The 15,553-nt window shown below is 37.8% G+C and overlaps 1 protein-coding gene across 1 annotated transcript in view; it reads left to right on the plus strand.

Annotated features, from left to right (window-relative positions):
* The window catches only part of CNTLN (centlein, centrosomal protein), a 340,217-nt gene that overhangs the window by 175,466 nt on the left and 149,198 nt on the right, over nt 1-15,553 (plus strand). Inside the window, exons 5-7 of the mRNA XM_009328161.1 lie at nt 5,375-5,509; nt 6,098-6,277; nt 14,366-14,499. Coding sequence (XP_009326436.1) covers nt 5,375-5,509; nt 6,098-6,277; nt 14,366-14,499 — 449 coding nt within the window. The remainder of the gene's footprint in view (nt 1-5,374; nt 5,510-6,097; nt 6,278-14,365; nt 14,500-15,553) is intronic.

Raw genomic sequence — 15,553 nt, forward strand, 5'->3', positions numbered from 1 at the left:
ACTGGATGCCCCTCCAAGTGAAAGCAAATTGTGGCCTGCACTCTGCTGCCAAAGGGATTGAGAAAAACGCATTAGCAATATCAACTGTGGCATACCACTTGGCTGCCCTTGACTCCAGTTCGTATTGAAGTTCTAGCATGTCTGGCACAGCAGCACTCAGCGGTGGCGTGACTTCATTCAGGCCACGATAGTCTACTGTCAGCCTCCACTCTCCATTAGACTTCCGCACTGGCCATATGGGACTGTTAAAGGGTGAACGAGTCTTGCTGATCACTCCTTGGCTCTCCAGTCGACGAATTAGCTCATGAATGGGAATCAAAGAGTCTCGGTTGGTGCGATATTGCCGCCGATGCACCGTGGTGGTAGCGATTGGCACTTGTTGGTCTTCGACCTTCAGCAACCCCACAACAGAAGGGTCCTCTGAGAGACCAGGCAAGGTGGACAGCTGTCTAATTTCCTCCGTTTCCAAGGCAGCTATACCAAAAGCCCACCGGTACCCTTTTGGGTCCTTGAAGTACCCTCTCCTGAGGTAGTCTATGCCAAGGATGCACGGAGCATCTGGGCCAGTCACAATGGGGTGCTTCTGCCACCCATTCCCAGTTAGACTTACTTCGGCTTCCAATACAGTTAGCTGTTGGGATCCCCCTGTCACCCCAGAAATACAGATGGGTTCTGCCCCCCCTATAGCTTGATGGCATTAGGGTACACTGTGCACCGGTGTCTACTAGAGCCTTATACTTCTGTGGGTCTGATGTGCCAGGCCACCGAATCCACACAGTCCAGTAAACTCGGTTGTCCCTTTCCTCCCCCTGGCTGGAGGCAGGGCCCCTCTAATACTCATCACAGTACTCATTTCTCACTTCTTGTACATACGAGTCAGAAGTTTCTTCATTAACATCAGGAGTAAGATCAGCCCTTCTACTCTGTCTGGGGAACGGCCCGCTGGAAACTGGAGCAGCAATTTTCCTGGAAGAACCTCTTCCTGTGATTGTTTTCCCTTGCAATTCACGTACCCGTGCCCCTAGGGCTGCAGTAGGTTTTCCATCCCACTTCCTCATGTCCTCTCTGTGGTCACGCAGGTAAAACCATAGGGTGCCCTGTGGTGTGTACCCTTTATAGTCTCTCTCTTGAGCAAAAGAACGCTGACTCCTAATAGCCGAGATACTGGTCCGTACAGGTGAGGAATAGGACCTATCCTCTCTGAGTTGCTGGATCTCCCAGGACAGTTTCTCTACAGCCAAGACGAGGGAGGAAGAGAGACTTTCCTCATTTCACTTGCCTGCGAGAGTAGGGTGGTCTTTTTAGGAACACTGCTTGTATTCTCTGCTGTAAGAAATCAGTCTTTACTCTCTTCCTCCTATTATACAAAGTAATTCATAGGTTGAGGAAGCAGAGTGCAAAAACAGCTGCACAGGCAAAGGCAGATGATAATTTACTTAATTGTCTGTATCTCAGAAATTCTTCTTTATGACCCTTACTTCTACCCAGTCACGGCTCCTGAGTAATACTCCTGTTTTTTTCCCCTTCTTTATAAGCATGTGAAATGAGCAGATATGAAAGTAAAAGTTCAATTCATTTAGAGGAAAAGATAAGAGCATACAAAGTGGTACCCAAGAAAAATGCTTTGAAACATAACAGGATTTTTTCCATGCAGGTGTAGCTTACCTAAACAATGTTTCACTACTGTTGCAGTAGATGACTTTGTAGACTATTTAGGTGAGTTTGCTGCTTAGTGATTGTTACGGCGTATTTGCCTTTTGATTGATTTGAAGTCTTAAGTAGGTCAGTTGTGGGCATAAGTAATTAGTGTGTGAGTCCGATTCAGGATAATCTGTCTGATTATCTTGCAAAGTATGCGAAGTAAATGGTTTATTTGAGTTTAAAATTTCATCTCAGCAATATGGACCAAACATCTGAAATAACTAGTTGCACTTTTGTACTTACATGTCTCCGTTCATCCTCCAAATTGGTGGAAAACATCCCATTCCAAACAGGGCCCAAAGATCATTGATTTCACTTCACAAATACACATAAGCTTACCAGTTTCAGCAGTGTATATTGAAACTAAGTAGTAACACGATGTAGCTTGTGTACTCAAAAATTAGATGCCTTAAAGCTGGAGCTGCACTTTGAGATTTTGTGAGAGCATGTATTTGTGAATTTTTAACTCTGTAAGAGCCAATAGGCTTTTTCAGATAGGTAGAATTTCTAAGTGTGTTCTTCAAATATAGACTCTGTCTTGATAAATGTTAAACAAGTAGTAATGAGCTGGAAGGAAGACTCAAAGGAGCTGCTTACTCAAATTCTATGAGGACCTGGGGAGTGGGAGGGAGGCAAACAGAATAACTGATGCTTTCCATGGTAATGTGGATTCATACCTTTTTAAAGATGCAACTAAATCATCTCTGCCAACAACAATTTGTTCCTGTAACTGTCATAATATGTCTGAAGAGCAAATATTTTGTTTTTTGAATAATGAAAACTGAGCCTGGTGTCTGGTAGGCTTAAAACATGAAAGAGGGGAGTCCTTAGTTAAGAGGAGGTTTCTTAATTTCATTATCCCTTCCTTAACATCTGCTGATAACAAACTAGGCTGAGAAGTTTTATGCGCTGTTTTATCTCTCTGAGAAAAATTTCACATAAATTTCTGAATCTGAAATTCAAGTTTAGTTTTTCTTTGGAGGAAATGGAAGAATGATTTTTGAATCTATAATCTTAGACAAACTTTGACTGGAGTCTGTTCAAAGTGCCAGTGCTGTAGAATGAGTCTCTGTAGGGGATTTAGTTGTATTATAAAAAATAGACAAGTATGCTATAGGTTTGAGATTAAATTACCAATTAAACACACAAGCTAGTGGTTTGTTTTGTTTTGTTTTGGGTTTTTTTTTTTTTTGGCTGGTTGGAATTAATGACGTCTGAGGCAAAAATCCAAGATATGAGAATGAGGTTTCTGTATTTCTTTTACTTTTCTCTCAGTTTTTTTCCTCATTTTTCCATTCTCTTCAATTCACATTCACTTTCTTTTTTATGTTTTTAAAGATCACTGTTAGAAAGTACATAATTTTATATATTCTTTGAATTCTACTGTGGCTGCTATCGAGCATGAGGTACAACAAAGATAATTTTTTTTTTCTTGATAAAGCAAAATTTTTAGTGCAGAAGAAAAATATCCTTCATGCCTCCCTACACTATTTACTGAACATTATCTGTTTACGGTTGGTTATTTTAAATATTTGCTACGCAAGTTATCTGGATTACATTACCTTTCTCATATGTTGAACTGGTTGCAGGGTTTGTCCTTGCTTGGACATATTTTATGCTATGTAGCATGGTATGGTTTTTGGGTTTGGGGTTTGGTTTTTTTTTTCATTTTGCAAGAAATGTTACCATATTTGTAACAGTGTGTGGATAGAAGTAGTGGTCAAAGGGATGGAATAAATTTACTAAATATGGAGGAACCATGTATAGAAAAGATTTGGATGTGGTGGTGGGAGAAGAAATAGAACAATAAAAATATTTGCAAGGAAGGTGAGAATGTGATGTGTAGAAAAAGTGAAGAGGTCTACAGAGGAGAGGCAGACATTCAAAGTAACTTGGAAAAAGTTACAACAAAGGTGTCTTAAAAAGTAAAAAATGAAACAAACAAGGAGGGAAAGATACAAGCCACACAGAAATAGTCATGTATATTTTTAATGACTAAGACATTTGCTTAATACGTAGATTAATTTCTCAGCACATCTTCAAATATATTTTTCACATGCCTTACTGTCACACTAGCTCATTAGTGGTTTAAATAATAATTCATGAAGAAATTATTTCTGCCAACCTTAGTCTTATAAGCAGATATGTGAAATTAATACTTTTTATATGATTTAACTCTGGCAATACTGAAAAAAAAAGGTAGTCTATTGGCTATTAAGCTAGTTGTCAAATGTTACAACACAGTGTAGCAGAAAGGGCAGAGAAGATTTACTTTGTGCTCAGTAATTGTTTGTTTGTGCAGAGTAGGGAGAAGAGCGCACATATCTTGAGGAGGAGCTGATATTCAAACTGCTACTCAGACTCTTAAAATTGCCCCATCCTTCTGTGGTTATTGCTTTGTGAACAGTTTCCTTGTGCAGTGTGGGTGCTTTGGATGCCAGTGCACTGACACTGTTCAACACGCGGAGCAAGCCCTGCTTACCCCTGCGCAGCTTGCTTTGTATGCAGGGCTGCTACCTATAATACCTGTGTTTCTTCTTCTGAGTGAGTACTCTTGAGTTCAGTGGTGACGTAGTTACTTTTTTTGCCCTATTTGTTACATGTAGGTTTAAAAATCAGTGGTTGTTGGATAGGACTTAAAATGTATTTTTACATGTTTTTTCTCAGCACATTTTCATTCTTTTTCCTGTGTGACATGCATGTGAGCCAGATTTAACCATTCGGAGATTGAAAACCCGTATACACGTTATCAGCAGTATTGTAGAATAATCTAAAGGTATATTCTCTTTTTGATAACTTTTAATGTTTCTGAACACGTTTCATTAAGCTTGTATATTAAAGGCAAAGGAGTTGCATTTTTGTCCTGAGATAAAAGTTTCATCGGTTTCTTACTACAGTTACAGTGTTACTGCTAGGAAAATGTCTTAGATAAATGCCATTTTGATCTAGGAAGGGAAGGGACAAAACAGTATGTGGAATTAAAACAGACTCCTGAAGAAAAATGCAGAGTTCTAATATGCGTTTAAGAGTGAGGGTGTCTTAATACAAATGTCATAAGAATAGAATGCAAGTATCTAACACAGAAAGTTGAAGGTGGTTTTTTTTTGTGGCAGTGAGATTTTACTGTACGTGGGTACCCTGACACTGTGTTGAACAGAATTGTATTATTTTCCTTGAGCTGCAAATTCAGGTAGACTTAATTACCTTTTTACAACTATTTTGTATCATAATCTTTTCATTTGCCTCATTTAATAGTTATTTCTCATTATCTTCACGAATTCTGGAGAATTTTGAATATTTTTGGTATGCTAAAAGTGCAAGTGAAACAGTATCCTAATGTGTTTTTAATCCGTAACCACAAATATAACTTCTGCAAGTGTCTGTCTTTGTCTAAGCTTAACTGAATAATTTCCATTCAGTTCTGCATTTATGGGCTCTTTTGTTTAGTAACAGCAAGCTATTGAATTCCTCGTTTACATTACTGTGTCATATAGTCATGCAGTTCTGAGTATGATTAAAGTACTAATGAAATGAAAATAATGAAATATAAAACTACATTTATCAGATTGTTACATCTCATAGGTCTAAAATGCACAGGTCTAATATTCAGTACATGCATGTTCTTTTACAATTGTTTTTTGTCTAGTGACTGATTATTTTTTTTTCTAAATAGAGACTCACAGGACAGCAGCAGGAGATAAACAACTTAATACAGAAAAAAATTGCTGTGGATGAGGAAAATGCCCATTTGAAGAATGAATTCAGTAACTTGGACCAGAAATTTAAAGATAAAAGCCAAGAACTTAAGGTATATTGACTTGTACATAGTTTCATAAGACTGTAGCTTTGAAGTAGTTCTTTAAGCAGTGTCAGCCTTTGTGGCACAGAAAGTGACAAGCTTGGAGAAAAAATTGCCTTAGGCCTTGCTATACCTTACCGTTTTTTCACATACCAACTCTGAGGAAGATGCTTTAAAGCCAAGAATCCAAGCTTTATAACTTTCAGATAAATAGTTAATGATGGAAATGGAGCAAAGAAAGTAGGAGTGTGAAGATGTGGCTTCTTGTAATTAGATTCTGATGGGACTGGCATTATTAATTGATAAAGCCGAGGTCTGGGAGGATATGTCTGTGTGGGTCTCAAAAATAGCTGGGGACAGCATCAAAGGCAGCTTGATCAATTAATGGGCTCTTTGCAAATGTGTACTCATCAAAGCTGTCATCCAGCTAAAAAATATGACCCTTCCACCTGCATGAAAGAGGCCAATAAAAGTACACAGGTGACCTTGGCCATCAAATATAGAAGAAGCTGCTGTGAGGGTAAAACTGCACAGTTTATATTTGCTGATTAGTTCTCACTTTTTTTGTTTATCGGCCCTTGTGGTACTGTTCTACAGGACACTGAGGAGTGTGCACAGAATAAGGAAGAGCAAAACAGACTGGTTATAAAAAACCCGGAGGAGGAAAATAAGGGATTAAATACATGCTGTGCTGACCTGCTAAATGACCTGGAGAAACTGAGGAAGCAGGAGGCACAATGGAAAACAGAAAAATCTGGCAATGATGCCAGGATAAAGGTACGAAGTGGAATGGACTCCTGGATGTTATTTTGGAATTAACTTCTCCAGACATTTGCACCACAAGTTATTTTCTTTAAATAACAAGTTATATATTCAAATCTACCAGTGGGGACTTGCATTCATTTACATTCCTTCACTTAAGACCCACAGCTTTTTAAAAATTGATGTTGCAAAGCAGGAGTCTGACTTCAAATAGTCATCTTAAAATGTAATCATTAAAAAAGAAAAGATACTGTATTTTAAGATAAAATATATATATGTGAAATAATAAAAGCTTAAAAGTATTATCGTTCACAATTTTTTCTCAATGTATAATTTACTTACCTATAATTTGATTGCAGTAGCCTTGATATTTGTTGTTTTGGAAGAACACTTTAAAACTTTAACTGCAGTTTCGAATAAACTGTGTCCTAGCCTCCAGAGGGCTTCACTCTGTGAGAGGCCTTATTATTGCATATAATATATTAAAAAGTTATTTTCACTGTTTATGATAAATTGAAAAAGGAAATAATTGAATACATTGTACAGACTATTGTATCTTTTATTTAAATGATACTTTGTCTTGTTTGCTGGTGGAAATTGGCAAGTTCTTTTTAAATTCCTGTAAGAAGTAAGCCACAAACATGGTATCAAAGTGTTTTATGGCTGCTTATATACATGCCTATTTAGTGGATTTTTTTTTATTTACATGGATAATGAACACTTACAACGCTATGCTCTTTTACACTATCAAAGTACATGACCTTCTGGTATACTCAGTGTACTAACTATCTAATCAACATCTTGCCCAGAAACATCTTTTTTCCTCCACTAGCAATTCAGTGGTTTTGGTGACACTTCTGATTGTTGTGCTGATGGAAACCTTTTGTGAAGAGCTTCATTCAGATTTGTTGACATGGGAAGTAAAGCTCTTTGAAATTGAGGCCTTTGGAGTGATTATGATGACAGGATTATAGGATTCCCAGGACAACGAATGGTTTGTTGATACTTGGGGGAGAAAATCTAGTGTGTACTAAACTGATTTAATAATTTTGAAGTTGTCAAATCTGGTGTTTGTAATATTGGATAAATTATTGAAAATCACTGTTACCCACACCTTCAGTGAAAACAGTCAGGATAATTTTTAGTGTATCTGTCTTCCTGGCTGATAAGTCATGCTCAAGAGAGAAAGGTGTGTCACAGCCATGTGATTCCAGGGATGGGAATAAGTAGTGTTGGTGTTTCAGAGTGGGGTCACAAGAGCGTGACAGAGGTAACTTCTTGAGATGGGTATTCCCTGAGCCAACCAGGAATGACACACAGCTGGATCTGCTCTTCATAAACAAGGAAGAACTGATTAAGGAAATAATAATAAATGGCAGCCTTGGCTATAGTGACCATGAAATTGTGAAGACCAAGATCCTGAGAAGATGAAGGAAGGAGAGTAGCACAGTAGACCTGGAATTAAGGAAGAGAGTCTTCAGCTTGCTCAGGGAAGTGGTAGGTGGAATCCCATGAGAAGAAGCACTGAAAGGTAAAAGCTCAGGAAAACTATCAAGTCTTTAAAGACAGCTTCCTCCAAGCCCAAGTATGGGCTACCCTTATTCTCAGGAAAACGAGTGGATATATCAGATCAGCTTGGCTAAACAGAATTAATCACCAAACTCCAGTGTAGAACAGGGGGTGGAAAGCAGTATTCAGGAAGTGGAGACAGTGAAAGCTACAAAGAAGTTCAAAAACATTGTCTGGGCACCCAAGGATGGTGGTAACCTACCTACAGTTGAGACTTGCAAGTGATGTCAGGGTATAACAGGAGTTGCTTGCACAACTTTAGTAGTAAAAGGCTGAACAAGGAAAACGGGAGCCTGTTGCTGAAAGGGAAGGATGAATTAGTGACAGCAGAGGTACGGAGTATCGTCTTTGCCTAAGTCTTCTCCAACAAGATTCCACCAAGCATTTGTACTTAGAGGCAGAGTTCAAGGAGAAATACTAAGAGTGGATGAATTAGGAGATACATGAGAGAACTTGACTAGTACACATCCATTGGACCAGCTGAACTGCTTCCAAGGGTGCTGAGAGAGTTGGCTGATGTCACTGTCAGGCTGCTGCCTGTCGTCTTTCAGAAGTAGTATAGAGATCAGGGGAGGTCGTTGATGAAAAGGATAATCTAAGAACAAAGGTCAGTTGGCCTTATTTCAGTCCCTGGGAAAATCAGAAAGAAAGTTGTCTTGGAAGTAATTTCTGGGCACATGACAGAGAAAAAGTGACTAGAAGCAATGGATTTACCAAGGGTGAATCGTTCCTGAGCAACCTGATTGTCTTTTGTGATAAAATGATTGTGTCTGTGGACAAGAGGAGAGCTTGGATATGATTGACCTTAACTTTAGCAAGACTTTTGACGCTGTCTTGCTGTATGCTTGTACCCAAGTTAGGATGTTACAGCTGGATAGGTGGACAACAACATGTTTATAAGAACTATTTGATGTTTGGGCTCAGAGAGCTGTGGTTAATGGGTTGTACTCTGTAGGCTGGTAATAAGTGCTGTACTGCAGGATCTATCCTGGACCTGTTTTGTTTAAAATCTTTATCAATGACCTGGAAGAGGGGACAGTGGGCATGTTCGTCGAGTTTGCAGATGAGGCCAAACTGGGGAGAAGTGGACGTGCTTGAGGGCTCTGCTGCCACCCAGGGGAACCTTGATGGAAATGGGCCAACAGGAGCCTTAACCAGGACAAATGATGAGTCTTGCCCTGGGAAGGCAGAGCCCTGCAGCCATACAGGGGCCGGGGATCAGCTCTGGGGGACAGCCCTGGGCACTGGCAGGCAGCAAGTTGCACTGGGGCCAGCCCTGTGCACCCAGGCAGCAATGAGGGCCAGCAGTGCCTACAGAGGCATGAGCAGGGCATGGCCCTGAGAGCCAGGGGTGGAATCAACCCCTTCTGCTCAGTACCCCAGGTACTGCACTCATTTTTGGGTGCAGTACAAGAAAGACATCAGTAAACTGGCTGGAGGTGAGACACTGGGGCTGGAGACCTTGCTTTGCGAGGAGAGGCTGTGGTATGGGCTGGTTCAGCCAGGAGAAGGGATGGCTCTGGGGCTGGGGCCATCCAGCAGCATCTCTGGCACCAACAGTAGGGGATGGAGGAGATGCAGCTGGGCTCTTCACATGGTGGCAGGGTGAGAGGCAGCACAAGCTGAAAGAGGAGAAGCTGAGACTGGAGATAAGGAGAAGCCTTTTCCCCAGGAGGACAGCCCTGGAGTGGGGCTGGGGCCCATGAAGGTTGGGCCATCTCCGTCATTAGGAGATTTGAACCCCTGATTTTGTAAAGCCCTGAGCTGCCTGGTTGGACCCCCTAGCTGAACCTGCTTTAGGCAGGGGCTGTGACTGGAGACCTCCCCAGGTCCCCGCCAGCCTGCATGTGTCCATGGGTCTGATGCCCCACCTTCTGCCTTTCCTGCTACCTCCCCACCCCCTTCTGTGATGTTAGACAAGTGACTGTACACCTTTGCTAGTGGACAGGGTTAGGTGAAGTTGATTATCTCACGAGACTATTGGAAGGGTTGAGAAGCATGTTAAAAATACTATCTGCAAGAGGGAAATGTTACATTTGACCTCTAGGAAGTAGTAATGTGTTGTTTCATTGTTTTTTATCAATATTTTGTAAAATAATAATTTGTAAAAACAGTTATTTTTGTAGTTCATCACTGTTTTTACATATACTTTTCCTGTAAATACTTGCTTGAAAATTTAAGTTTCAGTTTGAATTAATTTCTCCCTCTGTTCCTGACATTCCCCATTTCTATTACTTGACACTCGAGAATCAATATTGGATGCCAGATTGGCTCTTAACAGAATGCTTATAAACAATAAAGAATAATAATTTCCTTATCCACAGAGGCCAAAGATGACATTATCACACTATACATATCACACAATATATCACACGATATTGGGCTGCAGATTATGTTCTAATATATACCCCCCAATATAACATGTCCCTGAAATGCTTTTAAAAAGTAATTTATGAGCAAATTCAATAATGGAATTGTATTGTTCTCAAGTGATTGTAAAAATGGTTATAGATAAAATAATTTGAATTCAGAAATTATATCCCGTCTGAAAGTCAGTTCTGCCTCAGCCTTGAGTTTGGGAGTTGAACCAGCATCTCTTTTTGTACACGTTTTTCAGTAATAAACAGTATATTTAACAATATTGTAGATGATGTATATAGACACTATTCATGTTTAGTCTCCTCTATCTGTGGAAGAATAAAATGAAACCTAATCAATGTAAGCTACCCCAACGTTTTAAAAATGTGTTTTAGATGATAGAAACGCTAGGTCTAAATAACAGATTCTTCTTTTGGAAAAGTGGCCCTCTGTTCAGAGACTGAACTAAGTGTTACTAGCCCATTTTTTTCAGTCTTTAAATGATTTTCTGTGAAGAAAAGTGTCAGTTGTCACTTTCAAAGACTGGTTGTTTCCAGATGTACTATAAGCTGAATTGGGGTATAAAATTCAACTTTTTCAAACTGAGACAAAAAGCTTCTATGACTAGTTTGTCCATTTAAGGAATATTTCTTTAAAGATTTGTCATATTAGCTGAAAGCTGAGTGAGGCAGATTAACAGGAAGAGACCTGATAAGGTGGCTAAAAGACTGGCAATTGTGTTTTATTGTGTCCTTCCCATATATACCTTCATATAAATATTGTACAGTGTACAAAAAATTAACATAGGGCTTTGCTTTCTGCCTTAAAGTAGTTCTTGAGAATTACTCTCCTGTGCTTCCCAGGGCTTATATCAGCTTTCTGTATCTCCCAAAAATGCACAAGTGGAAAAGCTGTCAGTCAGCCACCTCATGCATGGATGTGTCTCCATATTTAAGAATGAATTAGGTGTTTGAGTTATTTTGTTGTTCTTTGGGTGGATGTTACTTAAGTTATTGTTTAATAATAATAAGAATGTATATTTTCTCAAACTCAGACAGGCACAAAAGGCTTTGTATGTAGACACAAAAAATGTCAGACTGGCAGATTTTAAGTGGAGGTGACCTAAAAGATAGTGAATTTCTTACTGGTTTTGTTTGTTTGTTTGTTTGTTTGTTTGTTTGTTTGTTTGTTTTCTTCCCCTGGTTGGCAAAGTATTTTTTAAAGTCCCTAAAGTCTGAAGATGGGAGCTTTTAAATAAACAGGGAGAGGTGTTCTCTTTTAAAATGAAACACTCTGAGAAACAGCCATATCTGTGAAGAGGAGCCTGGGATTTTAGTTCCACTGAAAAATGGGAGTTTTCTTGAGAATGGGACCTTGGAAAAATACTCTCACTTTTGTCATAATACATAACAAGAAAAAATATGAAGACAAAGCTACTGTATTTGAAAGTGACTTTGTAAGGGTTTGAAGCTACAAATAACAAAACCCTAGTGTTAATTCACAATGAATCCATAATCTATGCACAACTGTGCTGCCTTGTGCCTTGTCTGTGTGTTATGCTTTTCATATTTGAAGTTCTTCTAAATTCACCTTTTCTCTGATTTTTCTGACTTTATAGTTCTTGGTCTTGAAGTGATCAAAATATTCCTGTAATGTTTTACCTTAAATTATTATTCTGCTATTTATCTTCATTTCATTTTAGTTAGGATCACCACTTTTCATAGCTTGAAATAATGACTAGACTTATTTTTCACGCTTCAATTGCAGTACTGTTATAAAGAAGTATCATATCTTTTACCATCTTGTATTTCTCTCTAAAATAAGCATTTTCTTCCTCATATAACTGAATTACTAGATGTTTTGACTTACTGTACTTGAAATAGCACTTACTTTGCTTTAATATGCTTTAAAAGATTGAATTCTAAACAGTCTGTATGTACAATTGAAATTAACTTTAATTTGAAAGTCAGGTTTAGGAGAATTTATATTTAGCAAACTTCAAGTCTGCATGTTTATGCAATGAAGCTACCTTCTCGGCTACTGTATCAACTAAAAGGCAACATAATAAATTCCATGTGATTTTAAAAAAATGGAGATGCTCAGAAATGGAGTGTAAAATATTATAGGTTATTTCATAATCTTAGATTTCTGACTTATCTACAAAAGCTTTACTGAATGCCTCAATATATGGTATTTCAGTGTATATAAGCTATTTGTATAACCAGTCCATCCTTGCCCCTTTTTTCATGTTTTGTCCTTTAAGTAATGTTTCTGATTTCCAAAAAAAGTCAAGGTTTCAAAATCAGTTCAAAAAGTTGAACTGAGTAATTTGTTAGTTGAAATCAAAATCTGAAGTTGCATATGTCGCAAATGGGATGAAGTATTGAAAGATACTTTTTTTCTGGTTTTAAATTCTGCTGTTGTATAAATTCTAAAGTTGTATTTATGACAAAATCATTTGTTACCTATTCTTTGTATTGTACCCTGCAATGGATGATGGGAACTTAAGTATTGGTAAGGTCAGATTTTTTTTTAAAATCTCTACCATGAAACTCTGCAACTCTATAGTGTGGTGTGAAAGGCAAATAGGATTTATTCACAGAGAATGTGAACTATTATAATTTTTGTTCACATATACAATAACTTTTAGCTGATGTGTAAGAAAAACTACTGAGGAGAAACCCTAAGATTATTTGGCTGTAAGTTATAAATACTTTATTACACTTCAACATTTTCATGTGTTGATAGAATGAATGGTCTCCTATCATTCTGAAATCTTTTGTTACCTGAGAAAAAATAATTTTTGCTACCTGGCTTCTTGAGATTGAATGATGGCTCATTAGTCAGGTACACCAGGTATATAGCTTGAGACTTATCATGAAACAAATAGTTTTCCTACCTCACTTATGAATTTTGCTATTTCTTCACATTAATGTTACTGTTATTAACAGGACATGATAATTCCTGTCCAGATTCAAAGAATTTGATTGTAGTGCTCTTCTGATACATCCAGATATGTATAAGACATTTTTATGCTATTTTAAAGAGAAGATTAATTATTTGCTTTCCAGTTATAAAAATGTTTTGATACCTTCAATATTTGAGGCGTCTTTGCTGAAAGGGAAAGGTGTGCATTTCTTTAACTGTATGTAAATGGAAGATAAACTAATATACTGTTGGCTGTAGATTAGGGATGCTATCCTACTAGGAGGTATTTATTTTAAATAATTGATGAATCCTGGAATATTTGCCTTACTGAGAACAAGTGATTGTGTCTGAGTAGCATAATACCAAAGTAGGTCTAAGGCTGTTGCCACTTTCTGAAACTCTGGTCTAGATATTGCTGTAATATTTCTATTTCTATTCTTGCCTCAAAACACTCTGGGAGAGTAGTCATATGAAGCTTCTTAAGGACCGAAGTACTCTTCTAAGCTGCTACACCTCCAGAGAACACTAGTAAGGTCACTATGGTAGAGATCAAAGTCTTGCTTGAGTAAGCTGCCTTGCTCCTATATTTTCCAGATATACCATCACACTTTGTTGACTAATGTCTATAGTAAGGCTTACCGTAAAAGGCAAATTATTGCTTGTTTACATTGTTTTCAACGAGCATTTCCAGAAGTTTTCTTGTACGCTGTTTCTTTTCCTGAAGAAACTATTCCTTGCACTGAATTAGAAGTGCAAAATCAGAGCAAATTTAACAAGCAGTCTCAAAAATGAATCTGTATCCATGATACTTAGTTCATGTGTGCAATATTGTGCAATTTTTGGAGAACTTAAAACAATGAGTGTACAGCTGTTTTTTGTTAGGAGTAGTTTTTTTCTGTTTGATTTCTACACAGAAAACAAGGCTTACTCAGTTTAATAGTTCAGTAGTTAAATGGTGTACTACTGCTTTACAAAGATTTGATTCAGAATTCTCCTCCACATGCAGCAAACCAATGAATTAAGGAAAACTTCCTACAGTAAAGAATAGGTTGCCACCGAAAATTTGAAGTATACCTTTTTTTCTGGTGTTTCACATTTTTCATACATGCACATATACCTATATATATTTGCTTAGACCACAATAAATATATGCATATATGTATGTGCACATCCATATGTCTATATACATAGATAACACGCATAGCAGATTTTAACTCTTTCTTAGACATTCAAATGCTTTCTTTGCAGAATTTGGAAACTGATTTAGCAGAGGCAAGAGAACAAATGAAAGAGTTGCGCAGTATATGTGGTGACTTGTCATCTCAGGTAGCTGTGAAACAAGAAGAACTGTCTCAAAAGGACTGTGATGTGATCAGAGCTAGGTAAGTATTTCATGATTTCATTAAGTCTGAATCTTTTAAAAAAGACTATTGTTCCACTTACAAAGCAGTATCTTGCATTAGAGGTATTTTTGTGCAACAGTGTATTTTCATACCATTCTGTTCCACAAGATGTAAAGCTTTTGGAAGTCTACCAGTAGATGACAGTTTATGTAGACTCTCTCTGATACATTTCGACTCTTAGTTTATTATTATCATCAGTTTTTGAGTAGGGATGGACTTTAAAAATTACATTTCTGTAATTAGCATTGGGTCAGAGAACTACCAATCTCCACTGAAAGTAACAAAATACCAGTATGATTAGTGACACAAACATTTAATTGGAGAGGCTAAATGCCCTAAACTTGGAAAAGCTTTAAGCCTAACTTTAACTTTTTAATTAGAGTCGAATCTGACGAGTCAGCAAAAGTCTGCATAGGCCTGTGCTAAAGGTTTAAAGTGCAGTGGTTTAAGCTTTATCTCAGGTCTCACACATCATTTCTTTACACTGAATCTGTAAGATTAGTGCTGCATTATTTGAGTTGTGGAAAAGAATGAAGGATGGAATGAATTATATGAATTGACTAGACTACTCAATTCCTCAAAATGAAGGTAATGGCAGAAGACAATTGGTAACTTTAAGTGGATTGTCAGGAAATTGTCCGTTTTTCACTTGTTAGTTTCTGAGGCATGCACAGTGTTAGCACTCCTGTGTTAGACAAATAATATTCCCTTCAATATTCCCTCAAACTGTGGTTATGCCTGAAGAGCTGCAGTTGGGATGCAGAAATCATTGGTATGGACACTTCTCTTTGCTTTCCAAACAGAAATAGTATTATTGTAGGGAGTCAGTATCTAAGTCTTTTTGGGGAAAAAAATAGAAATATGATTTTTAATGCCTCTGACCTAAATTGCTGTTCTAGTATTTGTTGAAATCTTTACAGGGAAAATGATGTCTTGTTATATTCATATTTAAAAGGTATAATGGTTGGGGTTTCAAAAGTCAATAAAAATAGGCAAGCTTAATGGGAAATTGTATTGAAAGAGTCAATCACTG

Source organism: Pygoscelis adeliae, unplaced genomic scaffold, assembly GCF_000699105.1.
Source record: "Pygoscelis adeliae isolate BGI_AS28 unplaced genomic scaffold, ASM69910v1 Scaffold45, whole genome shotgun sequence".
Lineage (NCBI taxonomy): Eukaryota > Metazoa > Chordata > Aves > Sphenisciformes > Spheniscidae > Pygoscelis > Pygoscelis adeliae.